General features: G+C 34.9%; 1 protein-coding gene across 1 annotated transcript in view; it reads right to left on the reverse strand.

The window, feature by feature from the left end:
• Positions 1 to 6,460: 6,460 nt before the first annotated feature.
• Positions 6,461 to 19,782, reverse strand: part of LOC147816101 (uncharacterized) — a 40,870-nt gene continuing 27,548 nt past the window's right edge. Inside the window, exon 2 of the mRNA XM_087158187.1 lies at positions 6,461 to 8,000. Within this exon, the coding sequence (XP_087014313.1) occupies positions 7,721 to 8,000 (280 nt within the window). The 3' untranslated portion in view covers positions 6,461 to 7,720. The remainder of the gene's footprint in view (positions 8,001 to 19,782) is intronic.

Consider the following 19,782-nt stretch of genomic DNA (forward strand, 5'->3'; position numbering starts at 1 on the left):
CATAGCTCAATTACTAAGTATTTACCAAGTGAAAAAACAACGCAAGTGCTCCAAGAAAAAATACTTGACTACTATTTTCTTTCGATTTCCAGCACTATAAAAGCTAAAATAGAATTTCAGAAAATTCACAAAAAATGTTTTTAGAAAAAAATGTTTTTTTTCCCAATATGTAGCGTATCATACAAAAATGCCTAAATTATAAAAACCTCAATTTTTACTTTTTTGTCTCTTACAATTTTTTTCCATTACATGGCAGAATGTGAACTCGTAGATAAAAATTACCTCTTGGAATCGAACCCCCGTCTTTTGCAATAAGAGTTTAGGGCCTTAACTACTGAGCCATCGCGGTTTTTTAAATTAAGAATTAAAGCAAAATTCTGAGTGGTTGAGAGTTTTTTATATAACCATAGGCGGGGCTTTGTGATTAGCTTATTTTTGCTGACAATAAGAAAGGGTGTCCAAAATTGCCAAAACTCAGTTTACGCAATATTTGAATGACCCCTAATTACAAATTATGACTCGCAAAAATATTGAATGGCGCAGGTGTCATCCAAGTATCAATATTTAACGGGGTAAGTTGAAATAAAATAGTTTATGGAGTTTGATTTTCAATGGCAAGCGTACAATCGCGTAGAGTGTCAGTTTCGTTAAACAAGTAGAGTTAACCTAAATCATTGCATTTTACATAGTTTTTAGTTCCCTTGTGAAAAAAACGTAAGCAATGTCGCACTAAAAAACGCTATCAAAATCTAACGAGTCTCTAAGCAAGCAGAGACTCGTTAGATTAGGAGGGCAAGACAAAACATTACCAAAAAAAAAAAAAAGAAAAACTTCTTTGATAGCAGGAGGAAACGTAAAAGAGATGAAAGAAGTGTTACTTCTTCCTCTTCCAGACATCTACTAAACAGGTTTAGATGTTTCTAATCCAGTCTTCCTTAAAAGCAATTCACCAAAGTTAGATAGCGATTTTGTCAGTTCCTCATGTTTGTATTGTATTTTTTACCTCATTTTATCAAAGAATTCTTTAAATGTGGCGAATAGAAAGGAATAGGTTCGTAAACATCCCGATCTACCAGTGGTTCATGTCATTCTGAAAAATCTCGTTCTATTTCATGACTAAACGAATAGCAAACAATTTTCATTTTTAATCAACTAATTTACTCTCATTTTGTATAGTTACAAATGTTGAGAGTAGTTATCAGAAAATTGTATTGTCGTTTTCAGAATTGTATTGTCGTTTCATTGTTCAGAAATCTTTTTCATAATTGTATTGTCGTTTAAAAAGAATTAATTCAATTGTGCTGCTTTTTTTTCTTAACATTTTACTTAAATAATTTCGTAATTCACTACAACTACAGCTTTGTTACAAATGTAATTAACTACAACTACTTTTTTTTTAATGTAAGGACTACAAACTACTTTGGAATTGTATTAACTACTTTAAGGAGACCGAACTTACATTAAATATAAAGGAATAATTAAAAAGATTTATTTATTCATGTTTACATAAGCCAGTTTCTTACTCCAAAAAAAGAATTTATTCATTTAATCTTCAACTTTTTATGCCTTTCTCGGCAGCGAATATTTAATTTAAAAAAAACGAGATTATCAAATGCTTGAAATTTTTTTAATTGTTTATTGTTCTTTTATTTCCTCTGAGAAATTAGGTACATCAAAAATATATTTCCTTCCTTTAAAATAGCGTCAATGTTTCACGAGTCACTTTTTCAAATTATTAAACGCACTCTATGTAAAATCTTAATTATCAGGTTTATTGTTTTTACCCGACTGAAACCTGTTTACACTTATTTATGATGTTTTTTTTTGTTTTGTTTTTGCATTTAATGTAAGTTCGTCTACTTAAAGTAGTAACTGTAGTCACTACATTAAGAAAAAAGTAGTTGTATTTAACTATATTTGTAACAAAGCTGTAGTCGTAATAAATTACAAAAAGAATGAAGTTTTTCCGATTCCTAATTTTTCGTTCTTGTTGTTAATTTGCGTCGCACTAGAGCTGCACAATGGGCTATTGGCGGCGGTCTGGGAAACATCCCGGAGGATGATCCGAAGACATGCCATCACAATTTTGTTATCGTCGTTGAACAGCCGACCCTACTAATGTTCAACTCTGTAGCTTTGTAATTTTTAACCGCATCCAGAAGACAAGGGAACTCCTGAATCGAGTATTGGAAGAAATTTGCCATCGTGGAGGACGTTTTGATAAAACTAACCAGCATTTGCGTTACATGGAGAGGAAAACCTCCCACGGTTAGCCTGTTGGCACGGAGACTCTAACCCATGATCCGGAGTCTACCACTGAGGATATTTTACATCAGCACTGTACAGGAATCTATTTTACTTTTTATTTTGTAACCGTCGTTGAACAGCCGACCCTACTAATGTTCAACTCTGTAGCTTTGTAATTTTGAACCGCATCCAGAAGACAAGGGAACTCCTGAATCGAGTATTGGAAGAAATTTGCCATCGTGGAGGACTTTTTGATAAAACTAACCAGCATTTGCGTTACATGGAGAGGAAAACCTCCCACGGTTAGCCTGTTGGCACGGAGACTCTAACCCATGATCCGGAGTCTACCACTGAGGATATTTTACATCAGCACTGTACAGGAATCTATTTTACTTTTTATTTTGTAACCGTCGTTGAACAGCCGACCCTACTAATGTTCAACTCTGTAGCTTTGTAATTTTGAACCGCATCCAGAAGACAAGGGAACTCCTGAATCGAGTATTGGAAGAAATTTGCCATCGTGGAGGACTTTTTGATAAAACTAACCAGCATTTGCGTTACATGGAGAGGAAAACCTCCCACGGTTAGCCTGTTGGCACGGAGATTCTGACCCATGATCCGGAGTCTACCACTGAGGATATTTTACATCAGCACTGTACAGGAATCTATTTTACTTTTTATTTTGTAACCGTCGTTGAACAGCCGACCCTACTAATGTTCAACTCTGTAGCTTTGTAATTTTTAACCGCATCCAGAAGACAAGGGAACTCCTGAATCGAGTATTGGAAGAAATTTGCCATCGTGGAGGACGTTTTGATAAAACTAACCAGCATTTGCGTTACATGGAGAGGAAAACCTCCCACGGTTAGCCTGTTGGCACGGAGACTCTGACCCATGATCCGGAGTCTACCACTGAGGATATTTTACATCAGCACTGTACAGGAATCTATTTTACTTTTTATTTTGTAACCGTCATTGAACAGCCGACCCTACTAATGTTCAACTCTGTAGCTTTCTAATTTTGAACCGCATCCAGAAGACAAGGGAACTCCTGAATCGAGTATTGGAAGAAATTTGCCATCGTGGAGGACTTTTTGATAAAACTAACCAGCATTTGCGTTACATGGAGAGGAAAACCTCCCACGGTTAGCCTGTTGGCACGGAGACTCTGACCCATGATCCGGAGTCTACCACTGAGGATATTTTACATCAGCACTGTACAGGAATCTATTTTACTTTTTATTTTGTAACCGTCATTGAACAGCCGACCCTACTAATGTTCAACTCTGTAGCTTTGTAATTTTGAACCGCATCCAGAAGACAAGGGAACTCCTGAATCGAGTATTGGAAGAAATTTGCCATCGTGGAGAACTTTTCGTTAAAACTAACCAGCATTTGCGTTACATGGAGAGGAAAACCTCCCACGGTTAGCCTGTTGGCACGGAGATTCTGACCCATGATCCGTCTACCACTGAGGATATTTTACATCAGCGACATTTTCAGAAAATAAGCAAAGACAGCATTGGCTTTAGATGGGCTAAACTTGACCTAACAGTAACTGCTGAAAACTCTCATCAGCTATGAAAATAGTATATTATTCGCGATCATTTGATATGACGACGAACCCTTCGAAAAACAGCCAAATGTTAACCGAAGAAATCAATGCCTAAAACCAAAATTGAGAGCAGGATAATTTAAATGTAGGTGTTCACACAGACTTTATTTTAAACCGCTGTCATATCATGTTTCCATCATCAGGGAACATTGGTTTTAACTTTTTTGTACTATTTTGAAAAGCGCCTTTAACCGTTCCTTTAATTTTCCCTCTGCGGATCCAGAGTGAATTTCGGTCGCCAAGTGTACTCCTGTACATCTCCTGAATTGAGAGATTCCATTTATCTTCAAAATTAAAATTAGTAAATATATGTTGTTTTTTAAAAATAAAATGATGAATTAAAAAATAAATATAATTTTATTTTAAAAAAGACATTTCCGATTTTAATGAAACTGCAGAAGTCCTGTTGTTGTTGTATCTAATGCCACTTGCCAATATCCAATCCTGATGGAAGCCAAGCGAACTTAAGGCAGTTTCTTGTTTTCCCGTAGCGGTATCAATAACCAAGAATACATCAGTCACACTCACGCGTCACTGCCTGTTAATAGGGAGGACACATTCATACATCCATTTATTCATCCACAGATCGTAATTTTGACCTGAACCAGATGAATACCAGTCTTCAATTCAGTACCACTAGAGTTATTGATTTGTTACGGGAACATGGAGGACTTTGTGACCCAACTAATTTCACGTGCACACGTCACCATTTATTACACGGGGAATCTTTGTCCAAAAGAGATCGAACTCAACACAGTACATTAGTATTGCATGTTCTGAGTTCAATTGGAAAAATTCCTTATAGAAAACTACTTGCGTTTTTGAAAGATTTATAAACTGGACAAAAAGAAAACAATTGAGTCTCCTGACCCTCAATCCTCGTTCAGAATAATTGAGGAGTTGGACATGGCTAAAACTAGTCGCAAAACAATAGTGCAATTTACATAAAATTTAAATAGAAGCTTCCAATTAAAGAAGAAAAAAAATAAATGAAAATTGAGATAAAAACGGGTACCCCTTAAGAAGAGGACGACGGCTTTGGTTTCGTTATAGCCAGTCCAAAACAAGAAGCTCTCTGCTAGAAGCAACGATTCGACTCACCGAGAGCCAAGGCTGATGAAATGAAGAAAGATGCGATAATTATGAAGAGCAGGTCAAAAAGAAGCGACACGCCTCCCCTGCTTCGATGAGGTTGAAGAAAATGAAGACTCCAACCAATAGAGGTTCTTGTGGGGGAGGGGAATCTTTTTACCCCATTGTTACCGTGGATGGTTCTCGTGGTCTTCCTCTCCATGTAACGTGAATGCGGGTTAGCTCTATCAAAAAGTCCTCCGCGGAGGCAACATTACTCCCAATACTTGATCCAGGAGTTTCCTTGTCTTCTACCGAAGACATTCCTGTGTAGTAAATGGTGACTGATGCACGTCAAATCTGTTGAGTCACAAAGTCCTACATGTTCCCATATCAAATCATAACTCTGGGGGTACTGATCTCGTGACTGAGATTCTCGTGGTTTTCCACTTCATGTAATGCAAATCAGGTTAGTTCCATCAAGAAATCCTCCACGAAGAAAAATGTCTCCCAAAACTTTATCCAGGAGTTTCCTTGTCTTCTGGATTATAATTGGATCTGGATTTCAAAATTATAAGGCTACGGAGTTGAATATTAGTAGTCGTAAACCTAAAAATTGGGTAGCTGTTCAACGACGGATATAAAATAAAATAAAATGTATGCGTGAGAGCCATGGCTTCTCAGGAAATAGAACGTCCCCCTTTGTTTGAGGTGAAGCAGGTTCGAATCCCAGCGATGGCTGGTTGATACGAATTCCGCTTGCGCAGACCACCGTGCTGACGTAACATATCCTCAGTGGTAGACGAATTACAAGTTAGAGTCCTCTCCCAGGCTAACCGTGGGAGGTTTTATAAATGTTTTTGTTCGTTTTCATTAAGAGCATTTAATTATTGAACAACTCGAATTCAAAGTTTGCATCTGAAACACTGAGAATTACTCAGTAATTAACAGACATTTTATTTAATTCTAAAATAATTGTAATATGCATTTCATAAGCTTCATTACATACCTTAAACATTTTAATTTGTAATTTGGTACTTACATCGAATACCTGAAAGTTAATGAATAAAAAAACAACATCGAAATAAAAGTGAGTCACAACAGAATTTTGATCTACTTTATTGGGCCGAAAATTTAAACTGCTTGCATATGATTTTATCTACTGTCTGAGTAATGACCTATCTGAATATCTGTACATCTACTTCTCTGATGGACTAATCTGAATCTGTACTTCTACTGCTATCTAAATCCATATATCTGCTGCTGGTTAACCAGTCTGAAAAAAGTCTAAATCTGAGAATCTGATGCTGTTATATCATTCTACGTCTGTACATCTGCTGCTGTTCGACCAGTCTGACTTCATTTTTTATTTGTTTAGATATATTTATTCCTTTTTTTTTATAACGATTTTCATGTATATGTATTTTTTGGTCTGTTTTTATCTTTATATTTTTTACTTCGCTGACAAAAGGAGACATTACGAGGACAATTTTAGATTTTTCATTTTTTTTTTTTTTTTGTTGGGTGTTTTATTTTCTTATGTTCAGGTAGTGGCTTTTGTGCACATAAACAACGCCAGTCTTTTGAAGTAGCTCGATGTTAAATATAAGATGTTTTCTTTCGACATGATGGTGTACACTCTATACGTTTCCATCCACTAGTTGTTTTTTCCCTCCATTTCTCTCTGCTAGGTGTTCGTCTCCGTCTTTAGATCTTTCATGCAGCTCGATGTTACTTAGAGCTAGGTGTTGATTCTCTCCAGAACTTTCTTTCAATTGGATGTTTCTTTCCATCAGATGTTACTTTTCCATGTTTAATACTCATGTCTTTACATAAACATGCAACAGTTTGAGAACAATATAAAGAATGATGTTAACGAAAGGGAGGGAAACTTATGCCGATTAGAAAGAATAAGGCCAAATTATTATGTAGCTATTATGCTAGAATAAGGTAATAAAATACCTGAATGATATAGGTAAGAAAATACCTAAATCTGTTATGAAACTGAATTTTATAATTTAAAAGTATAAGAGCTACCTGAAACGAAAAAAAAAACTAGGTACTAATTACCTAGAATATAAATTTTGAAGTTGTGGCAAAGTTTTAGATAATTTTGAAAATTGTTTCAAACAGCTGCATGTTTATGTAAAGACATGAGTACTATCAACGTTAATGATGTTAAATCAGCCTTTTTTGATTAAATTTTTCCTTTCTCTTTTCCATTTTCCTCTCCATCCATCCTCCTTCCTCTTCTCCCGTCTTGATACAACATTCTAGAAGCTTTTGAAGAAGATCTTATTCTTCCATAATCAATAGGAAACTCCATTTTCTATTGTTGTTAATCTCTTTCTACATCTGTTGGCTCTTCATTGTTTATGTGCATGTTTATGATGACTAAATAAGATGAAATCTGTTACTATTGCTCGAAATTTTAAATTTTGTTCATATTTCATGATGACATTAAATGGTGATGGTATTTTTCAAAATTTAAATTTTGTTCATGATGAATACATACAAAATGCTGATACAAAATCCAAAAAGTTCAATTTTGGTGATTTTTGTATTTTTTTCCGATCCAACGAAAACATCTGGTAAGTCGTCGCCATTTCCAAATCTTAGCGATTTTGAGACCCTCGCAGTTGCCATAGCGTGTCCTATATCTATCCTCATTTTTATTGCAAGATGTTTCTGCTTTAGGACTGTCGCTAATGGCAGCGCGTGTCCCTTCTTCTGGGAAGCTTTTGATGCTGTCGACAGGCAATTCCTGATGGTGGTGGAATTTGACGACTATCTCCAAGATGTTATTCGATGTTGTTGTTTTTTGGATGGGAGATATTCCCTGATGTTAAAGTCAGTCTGTGTTATTGGACAGGTGTTGTTCCATGTTGAGTCGTCAATGCCTGTCACGATTTGTTGGTGCTGTTCATTCCAGTAATGTTCCCAGTACACGAATTCTTTTCTGATCTTAACCTTCTCTTCCAGTACTTCAGATGATGTTGGATCATGTTTGTCTTCAGAGGAACAAGCAGGATAGTTATTCTTGTCCTCTGTACTGGACTTGGCTGACCTGCGAAGTTTTCATGAAATGCATTTAAATAAAAATTGCTATTTAATATATTATGAGTGAAACAGAATGCCCAATCAATATACATTTGTATCTACACTGGTTATCATAAATTAAGGAAAATTCACAAAAATCGCGATAACTCAAGAAATTACACATGGAATTTTATGAAACTTACCCACAATATACAACACATAGTAAGGTATTAAACAACATAAAAAGAAATTATCAGACATTAATAGTAGTATAGAAATTAGCACATGTATAAAATAAACAAATTGGAAGTATCGGTTTGCAATAGAAAAAGTACCTTTAATATGGAATATGATTGCCTCTAGAAGCAATACAGCACAAACAGCGATGTGTGATGCTTTCAATTATGCGGTCTATCAGTTCAATAGGAAGTGAGAGCCATTGCTCTTGTAAAGCAGTTGCAAGCGTGGCAAGGGTCTGAGGGGGCGGATTGATGGCAGATACACGCCTCCCTAGAGCATCCCAAACGTGCTCGATAGGATTCAAGTCCGGGGATCGAGCTGGCCACTCCATGCGAGTAATTGTTTCCTGTTGAAGATAATCATCAACAATGCGAGCTCTGTGTGGTCTTGCATTATCGTCCTGTAACAGGAAGCAATCACCAATTGCCCCGGCATATGGGCGCACATAAGCATCAAGGATGTTGTCTCGATAAACCTGAGCATTCACGGTTCCCCTTGGAAAGACATGGAGGTATGTGCGCCCTCCTAAGGATATGCCTCCCCAAACACAGACACTGCCTCTTCCGTATGCATCTCTTTCACGGATGTTTGATGGATGATAACGGGTCCCAGGTTCTCTCCATATCAAATAACGTCTACTGTCACTTTCTAGACTAAACCTGGACTCATCCGTAAAGAGAACAGGCCTCCATTGATCTGACGTCCAGTGGACATGTTGTCGGGCCCACTGCAAACGGTCTCTCCTATGGCGTGATGTGAGCGGCACGCAAATGGCTGGTCGTCTCGCATACAGACCACCTTCGTGGAGCCTTCTGCGCACAGTTGACGTCGACACCAACCTTCCGGTGGCTGCAGCAAGAGAGGATCTAAGATGTGTCGGAGTAGCGGTTCTATTCCTGCGTGCACTTAATGTCAAATATCGGTCATCGGCACTGGTCGTAACAGTTGGCCGTCCTTGACTGAACCTCCTAGATGCCGAATCTGTGGTTTGAAATTGCCTCCAAAGTCTATGAACCACAGATGGACTCACATTTAGCCATCTGGCCACTTCTGATTGACTCTGCCCTGCCTCTAGTCTCCCGATGGCTCTCCATCGTAGTTCTTCAGGCAAATGATGCCTAGAGGTCATTATTACGAATTGGCTATCTCAGATTTTCAATGTCGCAATCACAGTAAAATTTGTGTGCTTTCTCTCAAACTTGGACTTTTATGCTCCAGGCAGATGACGTAAGCCGAGTGCAGCGCCACTAATTTGCATATTGCAATTTTACTCAGCTACTCTTAGTGGACAACATATGCAAATTTTGCACGGTTTGGCTTACTTTTGAAAGAGTTATCGCTATTTTTGTGATTTTTCCTTAATTTATGATAACCAGTGTATTTCTTAATATTTTGGACTCTTTATTCCCGTTTTGCATTTCAATTGGAAATAAAACAGTTTTTTTTTAAATTTTCAAAAGTCAGAATTTTATCTCCAATTTAAACATTTCAGCTTTTCCAAATAAAGATAGTCTGTTTCAGTTTTGATATATAAAACTTGAAAATCAGTATTTATCTCTTTTGGATATACAAGACGTTCTTAAAATAAATTTTTGTTTTTCTTGTTTCATCTTATTTAGTTACAGCATAAGTTTTACATCTTTTTATTAGTTTATATTTTAATATTTATTTATTCATTTATTTCTCAATAAAAAAAATTTTTTCAAGTTCTTTTTACAGCAATAAAAACTTTTTTTGTATGTGTAAAATTGATTTACTATTCATAAATATCACTTATTTAATAGCAAGTAAACAAAAATTAATTTAGTAAATAGTAAATTGCAAGTTAAACTGGTATTATTTGTAGAATGATCAAAATTCTGTATCTATAGTTAGTTTTTAATCAAACACTATTATTAGGGTTGCTTACAAATTTGTAATACGAAATTGTTGCTTTTACGGATTTTTTTCTTATGTTTTGTGGATAATGAACTTATGGAACAAGCGATCGGGAATACTAAACAGCCGGGGGTCAGAGACTCACCAGCGTGCAGTTGACAGCGCAGATTATTACAGCATCTAAAGATTATTATTCATCTAAGTTTTATTTTTATTTGTGAAAAGCAAACAAACAAATGGGGACAATTGCGTCGACTACTTTCAAAAATTTCTAAAATTTTTTCTATTAAAAAAATAAACCCTGAGTGTAGAGAACACCACAAATGAACAAAGTAGAGAATTTTTTTTCTGTCACTTGATTACACGTTTAATTGTATGAGGGATTGTATGTTAACCGAATTCCAGTTTTTAAGTATTCTCACATAAAATGTAATTTAAATTTAAACATAAAGTTTTCGTTCATACTTTTTAAGGACCTCAGGCTTACAAAATTAGCTATATGTTAGATTAAGCTGAATTTTTACTATAATAATCTTTGTTGGCTGGATTGAAGCTGCAGACTAATTTTGATTTATGATAATAATGCTGCAGATTCACTTCATACGCTCTGCTACCGAGCTCACTAGCAAGTAAAAAAATGCTCATCCTATGAGCTTCCAATCTGTCGTAAAAAAGCTGAAGTAAGAGAACACCCCAAGGAACCATGAAAACGATTAATTTTTCTGTGACTTGATTACAGGCATAACTGTATGGAGGACTGAATGCTAATTGCATTCCATTTTTTAAGTATCCTTGTATAAAATTTAACTTGAATTTAAACTACGTAAATTTTCCTGCATATTTTTAATGGACTTTAAGTTGACAAAATTTGCTATATGTTAGATTAAGCTGAATTTTTTCAATAATAATCATTGTTGATTGCGTTAAGGTGCAGACTAATTTAAATGCATGAAAATAATATATTGCAGATTCACTTCCTAAATTCTGTTACCGAACTCTCCATTAAAATACAAAAATGTTCCACAACAGAAAATTTGCTCTGAGATCGATCTTAATATGATATCAACCTGAGTGTTGCCATGGAAATCATACAACTTTAAAACTAAAAATAATATCCATGAAATATACAAAATATTACTTATTCCGCAGGTGTTACGCATGATCTTTTCCATGGTTTTTTTTTTAAATTTTGTGACGAAATATGAATTAAAAATGAAATTTTGTAAGTGGGAATCTGAATTGATGCTGAAAAAAATTTTGAAAGAGTGAAAGGATCTTACATTGTTCAATTCTTTACCATTATCTTTCATTGTTTAAAGTCATAGTGAAGTTCTTTGCGGGAGTATTTTTTGGATTGTTGCTAAAACCATATAATGCTTCAACAATACCCCGCTTTTTCTAAATTTTTAGTTTAAAAGTTTTACAGACCATCTCAAATAGTACAAGAATAAGAAAATATTTAAACAGATTTCATTCTTTATAATACTTAGTTTTAATACCAAACATTTCTTCACATTTTTGTAATTTTATGAATATTTAATACAAGCGTGCACTGACAGTAAAACAAGTTACCCATGAGGTTGCCTTTTTACTGACAGTGTAGGCAGAAATGTGGAGGTCGCCTTTGAAATTCCTTGCATAGAAGGCTTCCAAAAGAATAGAAAATTAAAAATATAATAAACAAATAAAAAATAAAAACGACATAGGGAGGACATTTTATTTGATAAAAATCTACATAAATAGATTAATTTCATTATGTAAATGCATGCAGAAATTATTCCATGATAAAATATTTATATCTACCGAGAAAATACATTTGATTTTTCTTTTACAGGAAAAAAAATTAAATTTTAAGGATCTGAAATTTTTAAATTTGTTTCAAACTCCTATTGTTTTGTTAAAAAAATAGTTTTCTTAAAGATCCACCTAAAACAAAAATTAATTTTATGTTATAAATAATACTAGCAACTGATTAAAAGTTTTACAATCATTATTGGCTAATGAGAAGCTGGAGTGTCGTCCCCCCTTAAATTACACACCACTGCCTACAATTTCTGAGTTATTGTTCGGCTTCTGTAAAGTCCTATGGAAAAATACCGAAGGAATTTTACATTGAATATGTATAACAGTTAGTTGTAACCGTGACTGAATATACTAGTTTTGTCCTAAAACAAACTTTTTTTTGAGGAAAAGTTCGAAGGTTGGTTACTTTTATAATATTTTAAAGTACCACATTTGTTTTCTAATGTTTTGAAAGCTCTATTAAATTAAAATAATTCTTTTTTTAGAAAATTATTAGCAGTCAGCAGAAGTCAAAGTTGTTGCTGGAGCTAAAGTGCTAATTTATCACGCAAGCTTCAATGAGCTGCTCCAGATTCGAATCCCAGCGGTGGCTAGTTTGCTCTCTGCTCACACCAGTCACAGTGCTGACGTAAAATATCCTCAGTGGTAGACGGGTTAGAACCCTCTTGCCATGAGATTAATCGTGAGAGTTTTTTGTGGTTTTCCTCACCATGTGAAGCAAATACGGGTAAGTTCCATCAAAAAGTTCTCCGCGGAGGCAACATTTCTCCCAATACTTGATCCAGGAGTTTCCTTGTCTTCTGAATTGGGTTCACAATTACAAGGCTACGGAATTGAACATTAGTAGTCGCAAACCTAAAAATTGGGTCGGCAATTCAACGACGGTTATAAAATAAAATAAAATGTATGTGTGAGGGCCAGAATAGCCTGGTTGGTAGGGCACAGGGCCCATGTTCAAAAGATAGTGGGTTCGATCTTGGCCTACCGAAGACATTCCCGTGTAGTAAATGGTGACTGATGCACGTCAAATCTGTTGAGTCACAAAGTCCTTCATGTTCCCATATCAAATCATAACTCTGGGGGTACTGATCTCGTGGTCTTCCACTCCATGTAATGCAAATGAGGTTAGTTCCACCAAAAAGTCCTCCACGAAGGAAAATTTCTCCTAATACCTGATTCAGGAGTTCTCTTGTCTTCTGGATTGGTTCAAAATTACAAGGCTACGGAATTGAACATTAGTAGTCGCAAACCTAAAAATAGGGTCGGCAGTTCAACGACGGTTATAAAATAAAATAAAATGTATGTGTGAGAGGAAATAGAGCGTTCACCTTTGTATGAGGTGAACCAGGTTCGAATCCCAGCGATGGCTGGTTGATACGAATTCCACTTGCACCGACCACAGTGCTGACGAAATATATCCTCAGTGGTAGACGTATTACAAGTTAGAGTCCCCTCACAGGCTAACCGTGGGAGGTTTCTCTCTCCATGAAACGCAAATGTGGGTTAGTTCCATCAAAAAGTCCTCCACGAAGGAAAAATTTCTCCCAATACTTGATCCAGGAGTTCCTTTGAAGAAAGGAGGAAATCACAGGAGAACAAATTGGAACCCCTCGTCTAGAGAAAATAAGTTTTCGAGTGATTTCATATCTAATGTGGCAGCGTTTAATTAAAGTAAAATATTAAGATGAACTGTTTTTTTTCTTTAGCCAATACCTGGGGAGTCCTTTTAAGAACGTCCGTGCTTCCCTCAAGGGTGTGACGTATCAACAGGGGTGTTGGGCAGATCAGGCGTAGGCAGCGGTGCAACGGGGGCCTTAAGCCCCTCTTGTCCTCACAATCACAGCATGAAGAGGTATGCGTACCTGCCAACATTGAAGAAACAAAATAACGGAGATTTTACTAAACGATTATACTAACGATACATTTGAGTTACATGGAGAGAAAAACCTCTCGCGGTTAGTCTGACGATAAGGGGACTTTGACCCGTGATTCGTCTACCATTAACGATATTTCACGTCAGCACTGTGGTCTGTGCAACACGGATGCGGAATTCATATCGACCAGTCATCGCTGGGATTCAAACCCAGGTTCACCTTATTGGAAGGCGAACACCCTGAGCCACTTATACAATTAACTTCCAACATACTACAGTTCTGAGAAATAGCACCATCACTTCAGGAATGAGAGAAATATTTTTGCCATCAGTGGCTATTTTACTACCAATTTTTTGAAAAAAAAATACTACAACAAATACAGAGAAATCTGAGAAAATATACGTAAATAGGAGATAGTCGTAAAATGCAGGAGTCTTCGTTAAAAAACAGGAGACTTTGCAGGTATGCAAGGGGTGTCTATATGGATGCGTATTCCATTAATTTTAATTCTATTGTAGACCCATTCGACCTCGAATTAGAAGCAATTAATAACCAAAGGGATGTTTATATAATTATATACACCCTTAAAAAAAAAGTACTCCTATCTAGAAACGCAAAGGTATAAGGCGTCCCTCGACTTATTCTTTGAAGACCCCTTTTTGATCAAACCGGGGCAAGATTGGCCTTTACTTCTCTCTCTCTCTAATAGAGAGAAGCATCGTCCGTGCGAGCAAAACTCGCCGGACAATTTTATTTTATGTTTTATAACCATCGTTGAACAGCAGACAAAATTTTTTGAGTTTTCGACTACTAAATATTCAACCCCGTAGCCTTGTAATTTGTAACCAATCCAGAAGACAAGAAAACTCCTGAATCAGTACCCCCTGAGGTATGGTTTGTTAGGGGACTTTGTACATCGACAGATTTAACGTGCATCAGTCACCCACTTACGACACAGAGAGTCTTCGGCCGGTTTCGCCATACAGGAGGAGCGATTACTTAAAATCGACATAAGGAGACTCCCCTCTCTCACTCTCGTCGAAAATATCAAAACCCAGGTACAGGTACAGGGCTTTGAGGTGCATAGCCTAACTCAATTAACCAGACAGGGAGCTAAGAAAATTCCCATGCCCCTATTTTACCTCCAAATCGCCCAATCAAAAAAGTCGGAGAGAATCTTCGAATTGACTGAACTCCAAGGAACCGAAATCAAGGTGGTGTATTATCGAGGAGGGAAAGGCCCAAAGCAGTGTTATCGCTGTCAGGGCTTTAACCATTCCTCGGAAATGTGCCAACGTCCAATTGAACGCCTTCGTTGCGCTCAGCCATATTAGGTTAAGGAGTGCACAGATCACTTAAACGCATGACTTTTGTGCGCTAACTGTGACGCCCACAACTGACGTCAATGTCAGTTATACGTCAATATCAATATCATTCCCGGTTATATCAATATCATTTCCTGGAAACGGGAAACCCAATATTCCAAAAAATGGAAATATTATTAAAAGCAAGAGTAAAAGCAATAAAAACAAAAATAAAAATGCCACTAAACCCCGGGCGAAACAGACAGTCACAAAACCACAGAATTTTCCACCGGGTGCGCAAAGCTTTCAACTCAACCGAAGTTATTCAGCTATGTTGAAGGGCACTAAACTGACCCCTTCCCCCTCTAATGAAACCAACCCAAGTTTCAACATTAATGAGTTCGGGGCACTCATGGAACTTGGAAAAGAGTTTGGGAATGATGAAAACCTCCTGAGAGCCATGCAGCTCAGCTTCCTCTCTGGCATCCCCAAAATATAGCCTATAGAACATATCTAACATATATCAACTACCTCAAAATTAAAATGGCCACTTCCTTCCCCACTCCTCAACCCTAATGTCTGGTTCCCTTGAGATTTGTTTCTGGAACGCAGCGGGTTTGCACCCGAAATTCCAATAAATTTGGGAATACATCCTGGGTAATACTTTTGATTTAATTCTTATCCAGGAAACTCTTTTATCTAATAAGGGGAGCAGCCCCCAATTATATGTTATTTATTTTAATAACAGGAACAATGTTACTACCGCTTCAAGTGCTACGTGTATTTAAGTAAAAACAGCGTTATACACCAAGATGTTCTCACTTCCTCTCTTCAAAATTTAGAGGTGACAATCACAAAAATTTTTATTCCAAATTTTCCGCAGGAGGTGAAAAACGAACCTTTTGAAATAATAATTTTAACAATGTGTTTCGCAAAAATCTATTAAACTTGATCAAAAGCACCGGTAACAGAATTGTAGCCCCTTTCGAAACACATGTACGAAAAACATATACATATGCTAAGAAATAATTTTTTATAATTTTTGGGTTCAAATGACAACGTTGATGCTAATACCAGATCAAAGAATAGGTGTCAAAATTTCGAACAACATTCATATGCTAAGATATATCTATAAAGCGTTTTTTTTTTTAAATATTTTATTTTCTCCTTTTCTCTCTATATATAATTGTTAGCGCAAGTGTCGTTAAAATCAATGACGAAGTAAGATACGATATGAGGGGGTAAAAAAATTCCGTATAGCTCGATTATTAACATTCCTCTCCATTGCTTTCTATTTATTATTAATAGCTGATTTTAAGGGGATAATTTGGTGGACACTTTAATAATTTTTTATAATTTTTGGGTTCAAATGAAAATTTTCACTCTAATACCAAGTAGAAGAACAGGTGTCGGTGTCAAAATTTCAAAAAACATATACATATGCTGAGAATAATGTATAAATCATTCTCAAAAAATCGTTTATTTGGTTCTTGTCGTTCTATATATAATAGCAACCACAGGTGTCGCTTAAATCGCTGATGTTGTTAAAAACGATATCAGACGATTTAAAAAATTATGTATAGCCTTCATTTAATGTATACTATTCTCTACTTCTGTAGTTAATCACCTCTATTGCTTTCTATTCATTATTAATAGCTGATTTTAAGGGGATAATTTGGTGGACACTTTAATAATTGTTTATAATTTTTGGGTTCAAATGACAATTTTCATGCTAATGCCAAATAGAAGGACATGTGTCAAAATTTCAAAAAACATATACATATGCTGTGAAATATGTATAAATCATTTTTAAAAAATATTTTATTTGGTTCTTGTCACTTTATATATAATAGCTACCACAGGTGTCGCTTAAATCGCTGATGTTGTAAAAAACGATAGCAGGCGATTTAAAAATTTTTGAATAGTCTACATTTTATGTATACTATTCTCTACTTTTGTAGATAATCCCCTCCATTGCTTTCTATACATTATTAATAGCTGATTTTAAGGGGATAATTTGGTGGACACTTTAATAATTGTTTATAATTTTTGGGTTCAAGTGACAGATTTCATACTAATACCAAATAGAAGGACAGGTGTCAAAATTTCAAAAAACATATACTGCGAATTATGCATAAATCATTTTCAAAAAATATTTTATTTGGTCCTTGTCGCTCTATATATAATAGCTACCACAGGTGTCGCTAAAATCGCTGATGTTGTAAAAAACGACATCAGGCGATTTAAAAATTATGTATAGCCTACATTTAATGTATACTATTCTCTACTTTTGTAGATAATCCCCTCCATTGCTTTCTATACATTATTAATAGCTGATTTTAAGGGGATAATTTGGTGGACACTTTAATAATTGTTTATAATTTTTGGGTTCAAATGACAATTTTCATACTAATACCAAATAGAAGGACAGGTGTCAAAATTTCAAAAAACATATACATATACTGCGAATTATGTATAAATCATTTTTAAAAACTGTTTTATTTGGTCCTTGTCCCTCTATATATAACAGCTACCACAGGTGTCGCTAAAATCGCTGATGTTGTAATAAACGATATCAGGCGATTTAAAAAATTATGCATAGCCTACATTTAATGTATAGATACTATTCTCTACTTTTGTAGTTAATTCCCTCCATTGCTTTCTATTCATTATTAATAGCTGATTTTAAGGAGATAATTTGGTGGACACTTTAATAATTTTTTATAATTTTTGGGTTCAAATGACAATTTTCATACTAATACCAAATAGAAGGACAGGTGTCAAAATTTCAAAAAACATATACATATGCTGAGAAATATGTATAAATCATTTTTAAAAACTGTTTTATTTGGTCCTTGTCCCTCTATATATAACAGCTACCACAGGTGTCGCTAAAATCGCTGATGTTGTAATAAACGATATCAGGCGATTTAAAAAATTATGCATAGCCTACATTTAATGTATAGATACTATTCTCTACTTTTGTAGTTAATTCCTTCCATTGCTTTCTATTCATTATTAATAGCTGATTTTAAGGAGATAATTTGGTGGACACTTTAATAATTTTTTATAATTTTTGGGTTCAAATGACAATTTTCATACTAATACCAAATAGAAGGACAGGTGTCAAAATTTCAAAAAACATATACATATGCTGAGAAATATGTATAAATCATTTTTAAAAACTGTTTTATTTGGTCCTTGTCCCTCTATATATAATAGCTACCACAGGTGTCGCTAAAATAGCTGATGTTGTAATAAACGATGTCAGGCGATTTAAAAAATTATGCATAGCCTACATTTAATGTATAGATACTATTCTCTACTTTTGTAGTTAATTCCCTCCATTGCTTTCTATTCATTATTAATAGCTGATTTTAAGGAGATAATTTGGTGGACACTTTAATAATTTTTTATAATTTTTGGGTTCAAATGACAGATTTCATACTAATACCAAATAGAAGGACTGGTGTCAAAATTTCAAAAAACATATACATATGCTGAGAAATATGTATAAATCATTTTTAAAAACTGTTTTATTTGGTCCTTGTCCCTCTATATATAATAGCTACCACAGGTGTCGCTAAAATCGCTGATGTTGTAATAAACGATGTCAGGCGATTTAAAAAATTATGCATAGCCTACATTTAATGTATAGATACTATTCTCTACTTTTGTAGTTAATTCCCTCCATTGCTTTCTATTCATTATTAATAGCTGATTTTAAGGAGATAATTTGGTGGACACTTTAATAATTGTTTATAATTTTTGGGTTCAAATGACAATTTTCATACTAATACCAAATAGAAGGACAGGTGTCAAAATTTCAAAAAACATATACATATACTGCGAATTATGTATAAATCATTTTTAAAAACTGTTTTATTTGGTCCTTGTCCCTCTATATATAACAGCTACCACAGGTGTCGCTAAAATCGCTGATGTTGTAATAAACGATATCAGGCGATTTAAAAAATTATGCATAGCCTACATTTAATGTATAGATACTATTCTCTACTTTTGTAGTTAATTCCCTCCATTGCTTTCTATTCATTATTAATAGCTGATTTTAAGGAGATAATTTGGTGGACACTTTAATAATTTTTTATAATTTTTGGGTTCAAATGACAATTTTCATACTAATACCAAATAGAAGGACAGGTGTCAAAATTTCAAAAAACATATACATATGCTGAGAAATATGTATAAATCATTTTTAAAAACTGTTTTATTTGGTCCTTGTCCCTCTATATATAACAGCTACCACAGGTGTCGCTAAAATCGCTGATGTTGTAATAAACGATATCAGGCGATTTAAAAAATTATGCATAGCCTACATTTAATGTATAGATACTATTCTCTACTTTTGTAGTTAATTCCTTCCATTGCTTTCTATTCATTATTAATAGCTGATTTTAAGGAGATAATTTGGTGGACACTTTAATAATTTTTTATAATTTTTGGGTTCAAATGACAATTTTCATACTAATACCAAATAGAAGGACAGGTGTCAAAATTTCAAAAAACATATACATATGCTGAGAAATATGTATAAATCATTTTTAAAAACTGTTTTATTTGGTCCTTGTCCCTCTATATATAATAGCTACCACAGGTGTCGCTAAAATCGCTGATGTTGTAATAAACGATGTCAGGCGATTTAAAAAATTATGCATAGCCTACATTTAATGTATAGATACTATTCTCTACT

The sequence above is a fragment of the Parasteatoda tepidariorum genome, chromosome 2, assembly GCF_982258835.1.
Source record: "Parasteatoda tepidariorum strain Cologne lab strain chromosome 2, Ptep-v5.0, whole genome shotgun sequence".
NCBI lineage: Eukaryota > Metazoa > Arthropoda > Arachnida > Araneae > Theridiidae > Parasteatoda > Parasteatoda tepidariorum.